General features: G+C 48.6%; 1 protein-coding gene across 1 annotated transcript in view; it reads right to left on the reverse strand.

The window, feature by feature from the left end:
* The window catches only part of SIN3A (SIN3 transcription regulator family member A), a 31,274-nt gene extending 12,412 nt beyond the window's left edge, over positions 1-18,862 (reverse strand). The window contains exons 1-10 of the mRNA XM_027712136.2: positions 18,638-18,862; positions 10,996-11,217; positions 9,365-9,541; positions 7,868-7,974; positions 7,091-7,373; positions 4,903-5,154; positions 4,067-4,219; positions 3,049-3,207; positions 1,703-1,792; positions 204-322 (exon numbers count right to left, since the gene is read on the reverse strand). Coding sequence (XP_027567937.1) covers positions 204-322; positions 1,703-1,792; positions 3,049-3,207; positions 4,067-4,219; positions 4,903-5,154; positions 7,091-7,373; positions 7,868-7,974; positions 9,365-9,541; positions 10,996-11,184 — 1,529 coding nt within the window. The 5' untranslated portion in view covers positions 11,185-11,217; positions 18,638-18,862. The remainder of the gene's footprint in view (positions 1-203; positions 323-1,702; positions 1,793-3,048; positions 3,208-4,066; positions 4,220-4,902; positions 5,155-7,090; positions 7,374-7,867; positions 7,975-9,364; positions 9,542-10,995; positions 11,218-18,637) is intronic.
* Between the last annotated feature and the right edge of the window lie 2,743 nt (positions 18,863-21,605).

The following is a 21,605-nucleotide window of genomic DNA, read 5'->3' on the forward strand; positions in this document are numbered from 1 at the left end:
TGAAAATGAAGAAACACAGTAAGCAACTTCTCTTGCATGCTGCCTGTCAAGACACAGCTGGGAATCCCTCTCTCTCAGATAAGGAATACGAAAGGGCAGCGCAGAAGCCCATGGAAGTCAGTGTTTCTTTCCTGGCTCCACAACAGAAACAGACCAAGAAGATTAACCTTCTTGCCTTGTGTAGGGAAAGGGGTTGGACTTACCCGAGGAACGGAGAAACCAACTGCACGAGCTCAGTCCTGGAGATAACCTCCTGGTTGAAAATAACCAGGCAGCGGAGGAAGTTTTCATACGCTTCTGTGCTACGCAGAGCTTTGCGGACCTAATGGAGCGGAGAAAAGAGGAAAAGAGTAGCTGTCAGGGTGAGATCAAACAGGGTGAGAAGCAGGAGACCTGAATTTGACACTGTGCTTCTCACTGCTGCACACAAATCTTTAAGTGAGCTAAACATAGAGAACTTGCCCTGCAAATAGGGCCAGATGAACTGGTACTGGTGAGAGCCACTCCCATGCTGGGGATCCCCTGCAACGTCAGCTCTGGGGCATTACTCTAAGAAAGGAGTTGCAAGTGAAGAATTAAGTCCTACAAAGAACCCCTAACAGCTGGATGACAAAATTGTGGACAACATCAGTCACAACTGCAGCATCACAAACCCACCCAGGCTGCCTTTAAACTCCAGAGAACATTTCAAGTAGGGAGCAGAGGTATGAGACCTGTGCCCTGGGTAACACCTCTCCAGCCTCTGCCTGCTTCCAGCTTGGGTTATCACAGACAATCCTGCTTCTGTAACCCTGATCTTCACAGAATGAGGAAACCAAACTATCCATCCCAACACCATTACCTTTCCCACGGGAACAGTTGGATCTATGCATCAGACTGAGATCTATCATTATTAAGGGATTCATCATTACGGTTATAATTCCACAGCATGGCTTTCTAGGTTTACTCATGTTAACACCTACACATCCTCCAGGCAATAAATTTGTTCCAGGTTACCATTACCTAGTCTCCAGTACACTGCAAAATTCACCACATCATCAGGGAGCAACCAAGACTGTCATCGACACATGAATATTACTTTAAAAGATTGTTTTAAGATCATTCTGTACTCCCCTCTGAGCTATAAGGAAATGTATGGACATCTCAGAGAAGACACCAAGGTACCACTTGGAAACATCCCATGTTTCCTTCACTTGTTCTGTGTGCTAAGTCAGCAACAGGTAACAACTGTGCAATTAATTAGATTAATATCTCAGGGGGAAAAAAAACCCAGCCCAATGTAAATGTGAATTAGCTGCTTTGTAAACTGAGCTCCCCCACTGTAGGCAGGTGGTTGTGGATGGGTACAAGCTGTGCCAACACAGTAAGACATGCCATGCACATCATCAACTGTACAGCGATTTCATAAAGGGGAAAACAATTTGGAGTGTGGGTTACAGTAAAAAAATTCCCATTCCTGCAAAGAAACTGCAGCAGCAGCGGGTGGAAAGTTGGAGAAGGAGCTTTGGGGAAAAGACATATGTAAAAAATTCCATCAGTTTTTTAAAATTGACTTAGAGGTCACAGGATACATCTGAGGTCAAGCTGAGAAATGTTATCAGGGTGGTGTAAACCTCACATACTTCACTGTGATAAAAATCCAGATGTATACAAACAAAGGACATACACCAATGACATGCAACCTCTGCACCCCATTTGTCACCTTCTCAAAGAAGAGAGATTCTGTCCCCACACCATGCTTGCTGGCTTCTGCCAGAGACTGGTCTTTTAAACCAAGCAGCTTCGGTTTCTTCTGTTAAGACAAAAAAGAAGGGCAAGAAAAAAATAAAAGGGGTGTTCAGCAAGTTGAGATCATTTGATTATCTATCACAAATGGGTGTTAGCTTCCTGACCCCATCATGTGCTTTCAAATAAAAGAAAGCTTGCTTTTTTTGGAAGGAAACAACTATTAAAACTTGTGCTACAAGTTATTAATAAGTAGCATGCAACTCCAAATATTTGTAATATTCTGTTGCACTCTTTTCTGTAACTAGCTGATTGAAACAATCACACTACACCATATCTTATTTTTCTACCTAGTTTGCAAAACTACCAGAATAAATGTTTTTTCCTATTGCTCATCCAGTTCTGTAAGTCTTACAGAACATTATTATAATGTTTTTCTCTCTTGCATTCCACTTCAAGATCCTTTATTTTCCCTATACCAGCCCTGCCCTCTCCGTCCTCAGAAAGCTGCCCCCAAAACATGTTTTGTTTTGCTGCTCTTGATTTGAAGAGGAGGAGAAAGGACAGAAGGGGACGTAAATCACTGGATTTAAATGATACAATTATGCCTGCTAATGTTTTTCATCACAAAGCAAGATATACTGCCTTCAAATAAAGCAGGCAAACTTATCCTTCATGCATAAACACGAAGCCACCTGGCCACAGGACCATTTTTGTTACACTACAAAGCCTCACTGCTCTCACAAATCGTGTGTCATTTGAAAAGGGCAAACTCTGCTGAGAGAATAATCATTCATCATTGTATTAAAAGGTTTATCACTGGAAAGATGAGCAATCATGATTCCACTGCATCTGCTCCAAGTTCTACTACAACAAAGCTTTCAGGCACACTTTTATCTTTTCCTCAGCTGTTCTTTTCCTACATGCCTTAGAAACATTTGCTGCAAATTTTGGACAAGTTTATTTTGTGGTATTACTGACACTTGTCTCCACATACCACAACTCCCCCTCATTAAACACTGGTAATAGAAGTATGTATTCCTAATAAAGTGGTGAAAGCCCTATTTTCTCAAGCCATTAAAGTAACTATTCCCACCCTCAGGCACAGGTAACAACCACCAGATTGCAAAAATCAGAGGCAAAGGCTTGCGCTTGGAAACAAGGACTTGCAAAAGCTTCCTTTAAAAGACAAGCGTTAGTTTCCAAGTTCTCAAGCTGCAGCCTACACCACAAAAATCACAAGGACTTGGAAAACACATCTTGCTCTGCCACAGCCTCCTGGGACAAACAGATGGATGCTGAAGGAGAAGCACACACTCTCACCTTCACGGGAGGGGTCGCTCCAGTCCCTGGGTGCCGTCGGATCTGACAGCCGTTCTGGTTGGGTCTTTGCTGCTTGTTGTTGAGCTGTGGTTTCTTCACTGTGCCCCCATGATCATTCCTGACAGATTCCACTTTCTCTGCAGTTGTCTTACTCAACAGCTTGTTCAGAGACAAACCCATAAGACCATTAGGGCCAAGTTCCACCCAAAATCAGAGAATCACATAATGGTTTGGACGGGAAAGGATCTTAATGATCATTCAAGTTCCAGCCCCCTGCCATGTCAAAGACACCTTTCACTAGACCAGGCTGCTCAGAGCACCATCCAACCTGACCTTGGTCACTTCCCTGGATGGGGCAGCCACAGCTTCTCTGGATAACCTGTGCCAGGGCCTCACCACCCTCACCGGGAAGAATTCTTTTCTAATATCTAACCTAAACCTACTCTCTTTTAGTTTTAATCCATTTCCCCTTATCCTCTTGTAAAAAGTCTGTCTACATCTTTCTTTTAGGCACCCTTCAGGTACTGGAAAGGTTACAGTTAGGTGATCCCTAAGTCTTCTCTTTTCCAGGCTGAACAATCCAAATTCTCTCAGCCTTTCCTCACAGAAGGGCTGCTCCATCCCTCTAATCACCTTGGTGGCCTCCTCTGGACTCACTCTGACAAGCCAATGTCCTTCCCGTGCTGGGGACCCCAGAGCTGGATGCAGCACTGCAGGTGAGGTCTGCTGCTCCTCCAAGCTCTAGATGACCAATGTATTTTACTGCAGTTACAGCAGTCTTAGAACAATCCTTTTAGGCAAAGGAATTGCATTCAAAATAGAGGTTATTTAAAAGACAAGTTACAGCCAGAAAACAGCTATCCTGCTGATCTCATTCCCACATTCACTAAAAGATCGCTCCAAAAAAACCCCAAAACAGAACCCAAGAAACAAACAGCAAAAGCACATTTTTCTGAACTCTGGTTACATACAGACCAGTTTTCACTAGGTATTTTAGCCTATCTCCAAGACTACTCACCACAGAGCTGTTAGCATCAGGCAGGAACTGCCCAAATTCCGAGAGCAGATCCTCCTGGTTCTTGAAGAGGCGAGCCACCTGTGCATACACCTCCTGCTCTGTCAGGGCTGGCGTGTAGTTCCCTCCTGCCTCCTTGGCATTACGCTGCTCCTTCTGCCAGAGGAAAGAGAAGTGTCAGAAGAAAGGATGCACAAACTATTTAAGTGACAAAGAAAAAATAAACAAACCCTTGGGGATACAAAGAATGAAACAACAAAGGTCTCGGCATCTTATGTAAACCATCATACTATGTTAATAGTATGATTCTTATATATTCTAAATACCTACAGTTATATATACTATAAAATGTATACTAAATGCCCAACTGGCCCTGGACTAGTAGGACACTCATCAAGGAAGGGTTTTTTTTGCTTTTAACATAGAACTACAGCCACGTTGTCTCTTCCTGACACATACTCATGGAAATACACCAAATCCAATTTTTAAACAGGCATTTCAGAGATTTCCAAACAAGGATTAGGAACTCAAATCTATTACTTCATGCTGCTACATAATCTTTTAACTTGCAAGGATTCTGCTTAGTTTAAGCAGAATTCAAGACCAGGCTGGACGGGGCTTGCAGCAACCTGATCTAGTGGAAAGTGTCCTTGTTTATGGCAAAGGGTTGGACCAGATGATCTTTAAGGTCCCTTCCAACCCAAACCACTTTATGATCATTTGCTGGCCACTGCTAATTCAGCAGAAGACCCAAATGCAAGTTTTGGACAGACACAGTTACCTCCCCAAGGCAGAGAAACAACCACACGTAGACCCAAATTCGTATTTTTAACACTCACCTGATATGTATGGAGGATCTCCAGGAAGGCTTTGTAGATGTCTGGCTGTCCCTGGAACCGATTCTTGATTTTGTTGACATAGTTGATGGCATGATTAAACTCCACGGGCTGATTGTTCTGCAGGGATGGTGTGGTTCCCAGAGAGATTGTCACGGGCGTGTGAGGTTGGACCGGCGGCGAGCGTGGTGATGCGTACGGTGGAATTGGGGGAGTTTGCTGGCTGGCAGGAGTATGTGCCTGCAACTGTGATGGCTGAGAAGAAAACAAACTGTGTTAGAAACTAGCAGATTGCTTTATGTTTGGGACAAAGGCCCTTTTAAATCCACTTACGGACAGATAAATATTTACTGGGCCAGCAAAGACTAAACCGCATCAGGAAGACAAAACACCAGGACCATTCAAGCTGCTGCAATTAAGCTGATTTCCCTTGTTAATTCCTTTGGACTGAAACCTGACAAGAGGCACAAAATACCTCAAAAATTTAACAGAGCCATAATGTATAGGTATGGCTTGCTCCAACGCTAAGTTATTTTGCCCCTAGTGAAGAATTCTGGAATGTATAAAGGTAATAGCAAGGGAAAACTGGAATTTCTTGACACAAAGAGCAGAGAGCAAGTAATTCTTTTGAAAACTCCTAACAGTGTCTTTTGGACACCAAACAGCCAGGGGAAATTTAGTTTTGAGCTGGCAACTTTAAATGAAAATGGAAGTACTTATCCCCCTTATCTTTTAAATTTCAAAACCTGTATTACACAGAATTTTCAGGATTGACAGTGTAGACAACTGTCTTAGGATGGCCAGAAATATCCTGTTACAAGGTCCTGCCTTGCTCACCTACGGCTTTACCTGCCTGGTAGGGACATTACCTCACTATTTAGCCTGTCCCTCAGGTTCATTTTAAAGTTTCAGCAAAGATAGTTCAACTTTTTGCAGGTTGATGGGGAGAAAACCCACTTATCCCATGGTGCTAAGGAAGAGACTGCTAGCTCTTCACTGAGAGCATGTAATACTTCTTTGGAAAAAATACTTGAAATCTGGCACAGCTAAGTTCATTCTGAAATGATTTGCAGTTTCCAACTTTGCAAACCTCTTACCACGTTTTTTTTTTTTTTGCCATTTCTGAACAGGAGGTTGCACGTCCCCACAATGTTTGTCCAGAGATCAGCTAGCTGCCACATTCTAAATCCTGCTGCTTTCTAACTGCATATTCTCCCCCCTTTTTTTTTTTTTTTTGTTTTCCAGTCAACTGTTAGCTAACTGTGCAGTTTGGGGATTAACCCTTGAAACTTAAGAGATTCTTTCCCTACCTAAGACTCTGAAATATTGCTGCATTTTGAGGTTAAAATCCATGATATTTTATCTAGAGCAATCTCCTTGAATGCCTATTATCATATTCTGTTTCCAGTCATGTAAAATACACCCTTTGGACAGTAGCATCTGGATTACATCTAAACCAGAGTCAAATTCCCTTTGTTATTGAAAGGTCTCTGTTTTGGGCACACACACCAATACCAACAGTCAACATCATGGTCATCTTGCCTAAATTCTTGCCCTTTAGATGTTGCCTGCACCCATCCAGCTGATGTCTGAATCACAGTCTAGTCCAACTCCTTTACAAAAATGATCCAATCTGAAAATAAGACTTCAAGCAATGCAGAAGCCACCAAATAACAAATCAAGGTTTCCTAAAGGCTTAATTGCTCCAGGCATTTGAAAGCATGCACACACTTTCACACCAAAAGGAACATCTTTATCACGACCTCTGTTTTATGAGGAATTTCTTGGGACTTCAGTTATTCTAAGACAACATACACACAAGCAGGCAGTTAATGTGTTCCCAGTGCTTTTAACTATGAACCTTTTTCCCAGTGTTGCTGAATCACTTCCTGAATAACATGTGTACCATTTACCAGATGCTCTGAGTGTCCTTCAGACAGCAACGAGGCTTTTCCAAACCGTTAATATTTGGAAAAGTTTATTTGAATTGCTATCAAATTAGCTATGACTGCATCCTGAAGTTGGAAAATGGGGAACTAATACGACAGCAGAAGCAGAACGCGTGGAAGTTCACAAATACTACGGAAAAGCAGCGTGGAAGTTAATTTTTCACTCTCTAGCTCCACACCAGCTTCAGCTGGAGGCAGCAGGTTCCCTGTGCTATCAGTGTAGGTCACCCAGAGCCTCTCACCTTGCTGATTTTGGCAGGTGTGGGCTGCGGCGCCGGCTGTGCTGGTGTCGGGGTCGACTGCGCTGAAGGCTGCGATGGATGCTGCGGCTGGGGCTGTGGCTGGGGCTGCAGGCCGTGAGTGGGGATCTGGTGAACCTGCCCCGGGGTTGTCACGTTCACCATATCATTGGTCTGCACCTCAATCTTGTAACCAGGTGGCAAGAAGGTGTTGAAACCCATGATCAGGTCTGGGTGGCCCTTGAAGAGCTGCGATACGCGGCTGATCACTCCCGGAGTGTCGATGCTGAGGAAGGAACAAGGTAACAACCTCATCATCCTCTGGGACCTTTCAGTGGGACAAAGTTCTCCACAGAGGAATTCTCCATTAGGTTTTTCTCCCTTATTAACTTTAACCTATGAAACAATGCAAAACTGATTCCTATAAACACATCGCTGAACTGAAGAGTGATATTAACATTATTTTATTAGCCCAGCCAGCATTTTATAATCTACAAGATCTAGTTCCAAGTCTGACCATTATTAATGGGCAGACAACCAGACAGCCAGATGAATCAGCTATCAAGGCTGAACTTGTGAACTCCCACTCTATGCAGAGATTTCGTATAAATGAAGGGATGCATTTAATTTTCAGAAAATAAAGCACACAATTGCTTTTATATCATTGTCCAGGTGCATTAATCTGCACACAAAAGACAGAATTTAGCTCCTGCCCTGTACTCCCATGTCCACGTACGCTCTTTCTAACCTGGAAGGAAAAAGCAAAATGCAGCTCATTACCTTTGAGACTTAAATTCCTTCATAATATCCAAGAAATCATTGTAGACCTGTGGCTGGCTACCAAACTGCAGCTTCACCTGGTCAAGGTAAGATAATGCATCCTCCACCTGGAGACAGACCAGATGGGTTATATTAGCAGAGAAGTCTTGATTTCACCTCCCATTGTTCTGTAAAACACGTGCTATTTGAAACACAGCTGTCAGCCCTGAGCCTGGGCAAGGAATTAAGGAGCAAAAAGCTCGTGAGCCTGGTTAGTGTACTACCAGCACCATTTGAGTAAGAGGTACTCACTCCCCACTCCTGCCCACGAGATAAAACTGTACCAAAAAGAGACAAAAAGGGGGGGAAAAAAAGCAACAGATATCAGCAGAATTACTCAGAGAAAAACATATTCCAAATTTACCATCACTGAAGTGACTGCTAGGACAAACAGAACTAGACTGAGTATTTTTCCTGCATTCATATGTGGAAATTATTATGGAAGCCTAAGAATAAGCTGAAAGTGGAAATGAGATATTCAGTGTAGTAGATGTCTGCCAGGTACACGCTTGCACTTCTCTCAAAAAGCCAGACATTTCATTTCGACATAGAAAGGTTTCGAAAATGGCAACTGTGGGCGGTAAATTGTTTTACACCTCAAACAGCAAGAAGTTCATGAACTGTTCGTGTACCAACAGCAAATTTTCAGAGGTACTGAAAGAACAGTCACATCTAATGCGAGAGCTCTGGGTCTCTGTGCCCCAGCCAGCCCACATGCTCAGCAGCTGCACACAGGACCTCTCCGAAATGTCTGAAATGAAACAACAGCAAAGGAATAAAGACTCATGTATAGCCCCAACCTTGCATTACCAAAGGATTTTCCATGGATTTCACTGGGAGAAAGAACTACTCTTTTAGAAACTGTTTTGAGAGCTCTGTAGAAATGAAGTGTCCCACATTCAGCAAAAGGGTTCCACCAAAACCAGAAAAGACTCACAACAATATTTGGAAGAGACTAAGAAACGGGCATCAATTGATATGTATGTGCCTTCTCCAAATGTGGCTACTTAGAAGGGTTATTTTTGGTGGACTTTTCTTCTTGTTTGAGGATTTTACAGCATGTAATCTGAGAATAGAGCCTTCCTTACTCCCAAATTACTCCCACACAACCACCCACATATGCCATGTGTTCAGAAAAGCACCAAATGTTTTGGCAATTTAACCCATTCATACAAATACTCTGAGCAATACTTTTTTCCTTTTCCTTCCTGCCCCAAATCTTTTTCTAGCAAGTCCCATTGTTTTTTAATATGGTATTTGCAACAACAAGGCTTCAGCAGAAAGAGAAGTCCATTTCTGCATTCAACAGACTTCCGAACACGAGAAGAATCTACTCCTAGTCAAGAAAGCTTTCAGAAGGTGAGCAGCAGGGAGGTAAAATGGATAGAAAAAGGTCCCTGGCTGCCCAATGATTTAGGGAGAGGTTGTCTTACTTCAGGCAGCGCTGCTTGGCCTTACCTTGAGCCTCTGGAACTGCTGCTGGCCCTGCACGGGCACGGCTGGGGGCGTGGGGTGTGTGTGGCTCTGCACCACCTGGCTCCCGTGGGGCTGCACCGGCGCGGGGTGGTGGTGGCCACTGTGGACGGTGGCGATGGCCGGCCCGTGGCTGCTCGAGCTCTGTGGCACGGCTGACACCTGGCAAGACAAAGAGGATGTCAGGTATGGCTACGGCTTTGTGGCAAGAGAGCAGGGTCAGGCTTCCCAGATGCAGAAATACAATTTTAAGGAAGCAGAAGACAGTCAGTTTGTGCTTTAGCCACGACTGCTAATGACCTTGCTCAAAAAATAGCTATGTTTTCCTCAATGAAGACCCAGAGAGACCTAAAAACAAATCAAGACAACTCTCATCCTACGCTCCAAATACAGGAGAGCCCTTCCTGCAAACAGGTTCCAAACATGGGTTGTCCCCAGCCTGCACACTCACTGGCTGTCCAGTGACATAAAGGTCAGCAAAAGGAGGATAAAATGTGATTTTTAATCTGACAAGAGTCAAGGTTCTCTCCTTTCCCATCACAAGTACTAATCTGAGTTAATGAATCTTTACGAGCTTCTACACTCTTGACATTCAGTTGGGGAACTGAAAGTCAAATTCTGGCTCTCTGGCATCAGCAGGCTCAAGGGAAAACTCAGCTTGGTATTTCCCCTAGAAAAACAGGGAAAGGAACAGAAGGCATGCGCTTTTGGGTCTCCTTCAAACCTAAAACCAGGAAAGTTTCAATCTGGAAAATCATTTTCACAAACCTAGTTTTCCATTCAAGCCTCTTTTAGATGGGATATACTTTATTTTATCCTCACGAACAAGAAAAGATTCGCTTGCTGATCCATTCAAGTTCTTTTTAGGAAGCATTACCAGCATCAACACACCCTGTTCCAGCCCCTGCAAGGGTCTGCCTGTAGCTCCTTAGCTCCGTGGCTGCTACTATCAGTGTGAACATCCCTTCTACAGAAGCAGGAATGAAGCTGTGTGTAAAATCAGGCACCAGACAGGGAGAGCAGCCCACCAGCAACACAAGTGTGGAAGATGCAACACGCCAGACACATGGCAAAGACAAATATCACACAAACAGCCTTTCCCTGCTCTTTCAGTGAGAGCTATCTCCAGTGCACTCTACCAGGACAATTTTTTCCCTGTTCCCAGCTGCCAGCTCCTTGCAAAGATGGCAAGAGAGGGAAGAGTGCCACCTAATGACTCTGGGGTAATGTTTTCTGAAAAATTTCAATTTTCTTGAAAGTCTTCAATCTACATGCTGATCTAGTCTGTTAAGCTTAAGATCACCCAAGATACCGTATGTCTGTTACAAGAACAAAAAAAAGAAAAATGCTGAAAAAAAAAGAAAAACGGAGGAAAAGCCCTCCACAAACCTGCCTCTGGGATTCAGAGAGAAGAGTGTGAGAGAATCATTGGAAGAATCGCGTTCAAGAGAGCCAACTTTTTTTGTGAATGAAGCCAATAGTCCCAAAGCAAGCGCTGAAAACGAGACGTGCGATGAGTACATCGCCCAATTTGGTTTTTTAAGGAAACCCTGGTTACCAAAATAAAACCTTGTCTCAAATACAGAATTCTGTGGCTGAGGGGTGAGCACACGCACCTGGTAGCTGGGAGTTACCGAGTACTGGATCCCCGTGGCAGACTGCATGGTCTCCGAAACCGCCTCATAGACCGGCGGGGCCGGGGCGAGCACGCGGTGCTGGTGTGGGAAAGCTTCGGTGCTGCTGGTGATACGCCTCTGCTGCGACGCATACACAGGTGACTCCTGCTCGTCCAAACGCCGCTTCATTCTGAACTCATGCTCGGCAAGCACTACAAAAACCTGTTAAAAACACAGCAGTTAGCACAGAAGGGATCGACCCCTCGCTCCCTTCCGGATGCTGAGACCGCCGCCAGCGGGTAGGGCGAGCTTCTGTCTGTTCAGGTACCGATTATCTTGAGATGGGAAAGTGGAATTAAAGATTCAGCTTTCAGCAAAAAAAAAAAAAAAAAAAAAAATGCAATCGTGTCTTATCACAAAAAGTAGAGCCTTACTGTCATATTTTCAAAGTTAATGATTTCTTCAGTCTCACTTAAAGGATATTGCTCACATGGGGCATCTTAAACACACGCAGACCTTGAGCAACGCAAACCTCATGAATGCAGTGTTTGAACACAACAGACTGGGGAAGGATGTGTTACCTACACACATTTTATGCTGAAAACAGAAAAAAAAACCCTCCTGGACAGTCCAGATAGAATGACAGACAGCTGTGAGAGATGCTTTCAAACGTGGGAGGAAGGAGGCAAAAAGTAGGGTGTGTAATCAGATTCTGAAGTCACTCGCAAAGCCCCAAAGAGTTCTGCATTTAATACACACAGGCAACTTCAGGGAAAGCCACAGGTCCACTACCCTGGGAGTATTTTGGATACCACATGCCACACACCTGTGGTCCTGCCAGCACCCTGGCCACACTCAGCAGCACTAAGCCAAGGCGTGTAAAAGGGAGCAGTGCTAGCAGGCACAGTGGCTGGATTCCTGCATGCCTGCCAGGGGTGCCAATAAACACAGATCAGCAGCTCTCTCACTTACTCCCCAGTATTTTTCTTCATGTTCCTGCCCTACTCCGAGCTGGTTTTATGCAACTTCATTTCACTCCAAATCTGACAGGTCATTCTGCCACTGTCCTGCTCCAAAAGGACCCACGAATTCTTGGCTCTGTTGGACTTAACTACACATCTACTTTTTTCTGCAAGCAAATTCCAGTGCTGTTTTCTGTCCATTAACAGTTATTGCCATCCTGTTCATCAAAGCACAGGCAGCCTATTAGGGTGTTTGAGGGACAGAAAACAGAGTGAAATCCACCCCCGTCTTCTGCTTCAGGACCTTCCCAAACCAAGGCCTTTTCAGTTTGGTGCAGTTAAACACATTCACTGCTAAGGCAAACACATGGATAAACAACAGGGAACGACGTTCCCCCCCAGATTAATGGCACAACAGCCAACTAAGCCAAACCACATCTACCAAGTCAGGACAGCTCTTCACAGTCTAAATCTGTCACCAAAAATAATTTACTAATATCTCAGTGCATGTCAAATATGGAAACAGGAACCAGCAGGACAGAGGTGCAGAATGGATCAAGTTGGGCTTGAGGACAGAGGTGCAGAATGGATAAGCTGGGCTTGAGAACACGTGCCTTCATGGAAGGGTTTCCCCCTCTGTGCATTAAAAAATCGATCATGGAAAAATCTGGATTGGAAAGGACTTTAAAGACCATCTTGTTCTAACCCCCTGCCAGGGGAAGGGACACCTTCCACTGTCTCAAGTTGCTTCAAGCCCCGTCCAACCTGGCCTTGAACACTTCCAGGGAGGAAGCAGCCACGGCTCCTCTGGGCAACCTGTGCCAGGGCCTCCCCACCCTCACAGGGAAGAATTTCTTCCCAGCATCCAATCTAAACCCTCTCTACTAGTCCCTCCTTTCACTTGGATGGAGTAGGACAAGAAAGATGATGACTTAATTTCTTTTTGAAGTTACTCCTCAAGTCTTGAGGACTCAAGAGTCCTCAAAATTACTTGGCAGGTTGCAGGCAGAGGCAGGGGACTCCTTGCCCCAAGTAAGGGGGAAAGCTCACTAACTGCATCTTATTTACAAGTTAAAAACCCCAGGTAGGCCTGACCTCCAGCATACACTCAGCAAGCAGAGCAGCACACTCCAGAAGCACACTTTGCTAATGGTACCTGCACTGGTTGTCTTTTCTACTGGTCACTGCTGACAAATGAAGAGCCAGGCAGGTTAACGTGGAGCTACTTCCCTCAGGCACAGCCCACATTTAGCTTTGCAAAAACATAGTTTTATGCTAATAAGGCTGGGACTAAACTGAGCAAATCTGGACACATACCAGCCTCCCACCAGCAGAGCTGGCCAAGATTTTGCATGACAATGGCTGACTGCATGAGTAAAGTCTGGGCAAAGCTTTGGTGGCAGCTATTTATAACCCACTCACCAATGTGGACACCCTTCTGCCTAAACACTGTCCCCTCAGCCAGTCCTTACACTTGCTTTTGATCTCCCAGGCTGGGTCACCCCTTACACTTTCAAGATACATGTATAGATACATGTGGTGTGTATGTGGTGTGGTGGCTGTTCAGTGTCCCACCCTTGGGTCTCACTTTCCAAAGCAACACTACACGTGTCTTCCTTCAGATGGACTAACCAACCTCTAAAGCACAGGCTGTTTGAGGGCAGAAGATGGCTGGAAGACTCACGTGCTCTCCTGAGGATTAAAATGCCACCTAGGCTACCTGAAGAGACTTTTCCCCATGAAGCCATCAAAATTCTCAGCCTGTGAGGCTGTGGGAATCATGCTAGCACCAAGGATCCATCACCACACACACAGCAGCAGCATGAACATCAGTTTTTGAAGCTCCTGATTCTTGCAGACCAAGTGTAGAATCTTCCAAAAACCCAGTTTACTGTATGGTCGATATTAAAACTTCTGTTAAGCGAAAATTATAGCACATGTAGGTTTGTCTTCCCACTGAATTCCACTCACCTTCGCCAACTGAGCTTGGACTCTGCTTCTGTCTAGGCATTGGACCAACTTCAGTGGTGAAGTTTTGTATTATAGTCAATATAGAGTAAATATTACAGGTAATTGTCAGTAGCACTAGCCAATCTTCCTAGATAACACCATGCTAAACTCCTACCAAGAGTCTGCATCCATTGGCTCACAGCAAACCAGTACTTACTGAAGATTGCTAACTGACAGGCTTTATTAATGAGAGCAGAGATGATCCTGAAGCTTTGCTGTACCTAGACAAAGGCTAGTGATGACAACTCTGCATCCACGACCACCCAAACTCTACAGAGAGGGGAAAGCAAACCAGCACCAGAGCAGTGATTCATCTGCACCCTGCAGACGGAATTATAATGCTGAATGTTCCCAAAGTGCATTCATTTCCTCACTGAAGTCCAGCTGATTTTGACCTGGCATCTCCCACTGATCTCCTCTGCTCAAAAGCTGGAGAGATCTGCTGTGCAGCAAGTCCTACCCCTCCTACAGTCCACCAGCCTGCTGAGGAAGGAAGGCGGAGATGAAACCCAAGACTAGACATGTAATTTTGAACTGATTTAGCCAAAGCCTGATGCTCAAAGGGGCAGTTCCGCCCACTTCCACTCGCTGTGACAACTGATTTCTCTCAGCTTCCTAAACGATGGCAAAGCCCAGCTACAGGAGAGACTTGTATCAGGCATTTTCCCTCCAGATTACAAGTACTTCGCTTATGTTGTCATCTCAGAAATGTTGCACACACCACTGGCATCCCCTTATGGACTTTGATGTGAAGATTTAGAGAGCCCCCAGTTCACACTGCACCATCCGTGATCTTAATTTGGGGGTGGAAAAAAGAAAAAAGCCCCCAGATTACAGCAAGGACTGAAAGTAAGCCACAAAATTCAGGGACTTTCCTTCATTAGAAGCATTAACAGGAGGCATGTAGGAGAGCTTAGCAATACCCGAGCAGACAAAGTAAAGAACTGCATCCCCTTCCTCCAGCATCATTTCTACCCAAACTCCCTTTTAACTCCACTTACAGCACACTACATTCTGCCTAGGGGAGAATGAAAACTATAGGGTTTTTTTCTTTTCTGAGGTTTTTACTGTTCCCCTTCACAGGAGAAGGATGCTGCATAGGAACACTTTTAGATCTTCCACCTGTGCCACCTCCCAGCTCACCAGCTCCATGCTACAGGTAAGATGCATTAGGCAGACACACATAGGATCCTCGGCTGGTAAAGCAAGGAAAAAATTGAGAAAATGTACGTTGGGTCTCATTAACATCTCCAGAATTAGGCAACTCTACACTGTCAACTTCATCAGAGGGTTTCCCCATCCATCTGCCTCACACAAGCCAGTGGGACCAAAAGGCAAGTGGAGCACATCCCTTTCCCTCTGGTACTGAGGAAAGGAGAGGAGTGGCAGGACTGACACAGAAAGAGAAGGAACAAAGCGGGGACAATGCTGGATTCAGCTGGTGGAGCACTGCAGGGCTCTCCCACTGCCCCCTCACTGCTCCATGGCAGCAACAGAGGCACGAGAGCCCAGGTACTCCCCTCTTCCCTCACAAAACTGCCTTTCCAGTGGCAGCTCCGCTCCACAGCTTTTAACCACATAATATCCCCAAAATCTCCGTTACTTCTATTTCGGGTTTTCCCTGAAGCAAGGTCTTCTGGCATTACAGATCAGCTAGTAAAGTAAAAAGAAAGGTAAACAGAGACTAGGAAGAAAGCAAAACGGGAAGGTGTACTGCCTCAGCACCTGCTGGAACCCCAACACACCTGTGGATGAACACCATCTTCACCAACAAGTTGTAAGAGAGTACTGGAGAGGATTTTGGTCCCTGTGGAGCAAGGACCCCTCTGAAAAAGGGCACGGAAACCGCAGAGCTGCAGAGGATGCGTTTAACACGTGAGGGCTTTTTAAGGGGCTTTCCTTTTGAAGGAGAAAGGACTCAAAAGCCAGGAACAGCAAGTGTAAGTCTCAACTCTGAGCCCGGAACAGCCACGGATGTCTTGCAGGACATGTCACCCGCAGGATTATATGGGAGCACATCACAGTGCCTGCTGGAAAGCAGCCAGCTCAGGTTCTGGCAGCATTAACCCAGCCACACGACTTCCACGACATGACCCAGCTTGTTCAGCAATCGCTTCTGTACTTTTCTGCTCGGTGCCACACAGCCCATATCCCCTGCCTGTACCACGGGGATAACCCCTTGGCCACACTACAGAGACCACGACCAGAGTGTCATTCCAAAATGAAATGAGAAGCATCCCCAGGAAGAAAGTGCTGGAAAAGCACTACATGAAGCTTTTGGAGGAGTTAGGAGAATGTTCTGCAAGGTGACACAGTGACAGCTGTGCCAGTGCTTACCCCAAGGCAGGTGGGATGCAAATAAACCCCACTCGCCTCTGTCCAGACAGGTAACAAGTTGGTAAGGCACTGATCCGTGCTTTGCCAAAAAATGGCCTGGGTGTCAAACCCCACCGCACAAACACGATCCAAACTGAGCTCTACAGATCTTAGAGCATTGTTTTGCCCTGTTCCCTGACTGCATCTTCCCCATGCACAGAGAAAATGAACAGAACAGTTTCATTCATCCAAATAAAAAGAGACGAGATCCCATGGGGTTGGAAAAGAGCAACACATCCCCAAAAGCACACCATGGGCTGAAGTGACAACTATTATGGGGCTCTTCCTGCTCCAGCTCTAACAGCCACAAAAGTTTTCCAATGCTGGAGAAGACCAGAACAGCAATCTGGACAGAAAACGATTCATAAATCCTGGAAACGTAAATGATCCGCCTGCCAATTCCAACACGATGCTCCCAGCTCCAAGACCCACGTGTGCCAGGAGCCTTGTGCAGAGGGCTCCCACGGCAATCCCAGCTCAGGCCAGGGGGAAAGCATCCCCTTCCCCACACTGCTCGCAAAAGCAGCCTAAATCATCCAGAGTTTCCCCAAACTTGAGCAAATTAGAGCCATTTTGCTTCGGTGGAAGATCACATTGAAGCAACTCAAACAAATTAACGCTGAGACCACGTGTCTTCAGCAGAAGGTGGGAGGGATGAGGACGAGATACGCTGGGGTGAGAAAGCAGAGTTTCCTTTTGCAAAGAGTGCACCAGTGTGAAAAACTGCTAACTTCACCTGGTCAGGGAAAAAAGACCCTGAAAAGTGTTTTTCTGTCCAGCACAGACTGACACCAGGCTGCCAAGATACTTTTATGTGATGAAGGAATTTTTACAGGTGCTTTAAAATTACTATATTAAAATAAAATGCCGTTCTAATTGAAAATACTGTACTGTTAATCCTATAGAATAATGTATACCTCTCTGAAACTGTATTTTCTTAAATAACTGCAAGTTAGGAAGATTGCAGTGCAGATAGATTTGTACTGAATTAAGTTGGGTATTTCTCACTTGTTTACTGACCCTACACCTTTTAGCACAACTGAAAGTGTCAAGTTAGAAGAAAAACATGAGGTGTTAGGTCAGCCTTAAGCTAGGCTTTAGCACACAGCCCAGGTTTAGATTCCTCTGGACAGCGTGGGAGATTGAAAATCCAGGCACAGCTCAAGATGCCATTGATAATTAGTTTAAAATAGCGCTGAAACAAGTTGTTTTGCCCTATTTCAGTGGTGCAAATAAACGGATTTCTTCTGGGATGTAACCTTGCCACCCGTGCACTGAACACACATGTATAGTTGCACAAATAACAACTATTAAAACTCATTCTGTACCCAGGCCAGGAAAAGGCAGAAAAAACAGGATTCAGTTAAGCAGACACCAAGCACGCTCATACTTTTAAAGCTGCCTGAACTTCACCAGCCTCCTGCTATCAAAAAAAAAAAACCCCTGAAGTTTTTTGTACATCTACAGTAGCCTGAAGAATTAAAAGGGCGATAAAATACCAAGTGCAAGTGTCTGGCACGTTCAAGGCACAGAATGGAGAGGATGTGCAGAGAGATACAGCTCGCTATTAAAATCTCTGGAAAATTAACGGGTGCACGACGAGCTCTCGGGTTTCCGCGTATCCACACGTCACTCCAACAGGTTCTTAGGAATCGCTGCAGTACGGAGCTGAAAAACTGCGAAAAGCGACGGGGGAACCCTCGGTGACCCCGAAGCCGGTGCGGAGCGGGCGGCGGCGGCGGCGCGGGACCGCCGCGGGGAGTTATTGTCCGGCAAAGCCCTTTCATGGCAACTCCGCCAGGAAGTTGGCTGAGCACCGGAGCCCAGGGAGCCCCGCGCCCGCCCTCGGAACGCCCCCCCGGGCGAGCGGGAGCGCCGCTGGCGGCTCCGGCGCGCGGTGCGGCCGGTACCGGGGCCGTGCAATGCGGGCGAGCGCTGCCGGGGGCGGTCCCGCCGCAGCCCGGGAGCGGCACCGGGCGGAGGGCGGGCGGAGGGGCGGGGGGAGGAGGCGGCGCCCGGCTCGCAGCGCGCCCAGCGGCCGCCGCACGCTCCGCCCGCCGCTCCCGCCATGCCGGGGCCGGGACACCCCGGCGGGGCGGGGCGGGGCGGGAGGACGCGCGGCCGCCCGCGCGGGCCGGGGCTCCCCGGGGAGCCGCGCCGCGGGCACCGACCGGCCCCCCCCCGACCACGCTCCGCCGCCGCACCGGCAACGGGCCCCGCCCCCTATGGATCGCCGGAGGGGGCCGGCCCCGGGCCCGGCGGCCACCCCTCCCCGCCGTCCCGCTCTCCCTTACCTCGAAGCGGGCCCTGGCAGCGGCCGAGTCTCCCTCAGGGTCCGGGGGCGGCGGGCCCCTCTCGGGCGGGCGGCGGGGGCGGGCTGTCCCCGGTGCGGTGAGGGGGGAGGTCCCCGCGCCCCTCCTCCCGGAGGGGGGGGGCGGGCGGGGTCGGCGCCGGTGCCCCGGCGGGGCGGGGGGCTCGGCGGGGGGGGGTAAGATGGAGTAACCGTCTGTCGGCCGCCGCGGCGGAGCGCTGCCCGCTTCTCTGTTCCCCGGGAAATCCCGCCCCTCCTCGCGCAGGGGGGGAGCCCCGAGCGCCCGTTGGGCGAGACGAGCGCCCGTCACCCTCTCGGCCAATGGGCGCGCTGGCCCCGCCCACCAAGACCTCCCCTATTGGCCGCGGCCCCCAGGAAGGGGATGTGGAGAGGAAGGGAGGGCGGAGGGGGGGGGGAACGACCGCCGAAGAAAAATGTCCGTATAAGCAGCGCGCCCCGCCCCCGTCCCGCCCCCTCCGCCGTCCGATTGGCTGCGGGCCGAAAGCGCCGGCTAATAGGCGAGCGGGGCAGCTCCGCCGTCACAGCGGGGAGCCCGCCCACGCGGCGGGATTGGCCCCGCCTCCCACGGGCAAGGCCACGCCCCCCTCTCTGGGGAGCCCTTTTGTGGAATGTTTACATCGCGGACGCGGCCCGCGCGAGCGGCGCCCCCTCTCCTCCCTCCGGCCCCGCCGCCGAGCCGTTGGGCGGCGGGAGAGGGAAGCTGGCGACGGGGCCCGGGCGGGGAGGGGGAGGGCGTCGCGGCGCCCGCCTTTTGTCCCCGACCCCTTCACTTCCGGGATGGCGGCGCCCCACGTGGGGCGGGTCGGTTACACGTGCGGGGGGGACACGGCGCACACACTCTCTCTCACACACACACACACACACACACACACATACACACACTCACACGCACGCACGCACGCACCGAGGGGGGGCGTGGGCGGCGCGCGCGCGGCGCCGCGGGGGGCGTTACCATCCGCCTTCGCAGCCAATGGGGTGGCGGGGAGGGGGCGTGGCCAGCGCGGCAGCCGCTCTCCCCCCCCCTCACACACGCACTCAGTGACTCGCTCCCCCCCCCGCCATACGTCGCGCGCTTCCCGCCGGCGGGATCCGGAGCGCGCGCGCGCACTTCCCGTCCCTCGTCCCTCGGCTTCCCGGCCCCCCCGCCCCGTGGGAAGCGATTCCCGTGAAGGGGGAGAGGGGGAAACTGGGAAAGTGTGTGTGGGGAAAGCAGCTGTTACATACCCTCAACGCGCAGGCGAGCAGCCCTGAATGGAGGGGGAACTCCCCCCGGAGCGGATTGGCCCCGCCGTGCCGATCGTCACGGCCGCACCGCCCACGGCGGGGGCGGCGTGAGGGAGCGGGTCACCGCGGGGGTGGCGAGCGGTCCCCTCCGCTAAGACGGGAGGTGGAGGGTTAATGCGTTTAATTATCGTGTTTTTCTCCTTTTAGAAAGTTGTCGAGGGAGTTGCCGGGTTCACCGCACCAGGGCTGGAGGATCCAGGCCTCACCGCCCGTTAGTGCTCATCTGGGCATCCAGAGCGTGCTCAGGACGGGTGAAATACGAACACACACGCTCAACGCTTCTGTTAAAATATGTATTTCAGGCATCAAACGAGGTTTAAATCTCTCGGTTTTTTTTTTCTTTCCAGCTCTTTTTCCCTTTCTCAGCCTGGTCAGGGAGCAGGCAGCCAGGTGCTGCCAGGACAAGCAGGCACAGCAGAGGAGGGTCTCTCCTATGTGTCCGGGAGCTGCAGCTCGGTTTAGCTGCTGGAAGGGCTCTGGTCAGCGGGGTTTGAACCCTCACGGGATGCTGTGCCGCTGGAGATCGAGCCTGAGCCTTGGAAACCAGAGGCAAAGAAGGAGAAGGGCTGGGAAATTAAGTGCTCCGGAGTTCAACGCTTCCCAAACTCCCAGGACTCAAAATTACAAGCACTTAAGCAATCATAATTAGCGAGGAGTTGTGCATGCAGCTAAGAAAGCCAAATGAAACAGGTGGGCACAGGGATGGCAGCGCCGCTTTGGGATTTCCCTGCAATGGCTTTAAATCCCCATTTCCACACTTGAGCAGCACTTCGGATTTCACATTCTTGGAATTGTCCATGCTGCGAGTTTTGCCTATGGTGGCTGATCCCCATCCCTGGGGCACACCAGGAAGGGGAGATGCTGCAGGCATCAGTCTGCCTGTGCTCAGCAGCCCATTTTTCCCACTGCTCTTCAAACAACACAAAGCTTTTACTTCCAGTAATTTATGGCTGTCTGCATGAAGTGACCATTTCCAGAGAAATCTACATTTCTGTGCTGAGCAGGATCTGCTGGCACAGGGAGAAGGAATGGATGGAACAAAACCTCGTGTTGTGCAAGAGGACTGAAAATGGTCATTTTGACAAGAAACAGAGCCCTGGGAATAGTCAGGAACAGGGGGTGAGTCTGTGGGTTGTTCTTCCATGGAAAAGGCTTACAACCCTTTCCTCTGCCTCTGGCACAGATGGGATCTCCATCTCTCCTTGAAGGGAGGTAGCTGCCGAGGTCTGTGGCAGCGGCATATCCAAGCCGTTCCCATTTAGAGCCGGTGGTGGTGATTTCCATCCCTCTCCTCTGTGTAGTAATCCTATCAGACATCCAGGTCGCAGGTCTCCTTGGAAAAGTTTTGGTTCTCTGTGCCTACTGTGGAATCGAGCTAAAAGGCACAACCACCTTTACCATGTGCACAGTGCGGGCTTGGTTCGGATTTCGCAGCCTGTGGGAGACTGGGCACATTTGCGGGGCCACGGGGACACTTGGCATGACCTGCAGCTTTCAGATCTGCAGCCGACACTTTGCCAAGAGCCCCGCTGAGCCACAGAGAGCTGCTGCTGACAGCACGTGTCTGACAAGCAGCTGCAAATACTCCCTTTCTCCATGTGTGTCAAGAAGAAAACCCAAGCTGGGTGAAGAAGGTTGGCAGTAAG

This window comes from Pipra filicauda, unplaced genomic scaffold (genome assembly GCF_003945595.2).
Source record: "Pipra filicauda isolate LSUMZ 115617 unplaced genomic scaffold, ASM394559v2 scaffold161_size1661140_pilon, whole genome shotgun sequence".
Classification (NCBI taxonomy): Eukaryota; Metazoa; Chordata; class Aves; order Passeriformes; family Pipridae; genus Pipra; species Pipra filicauda.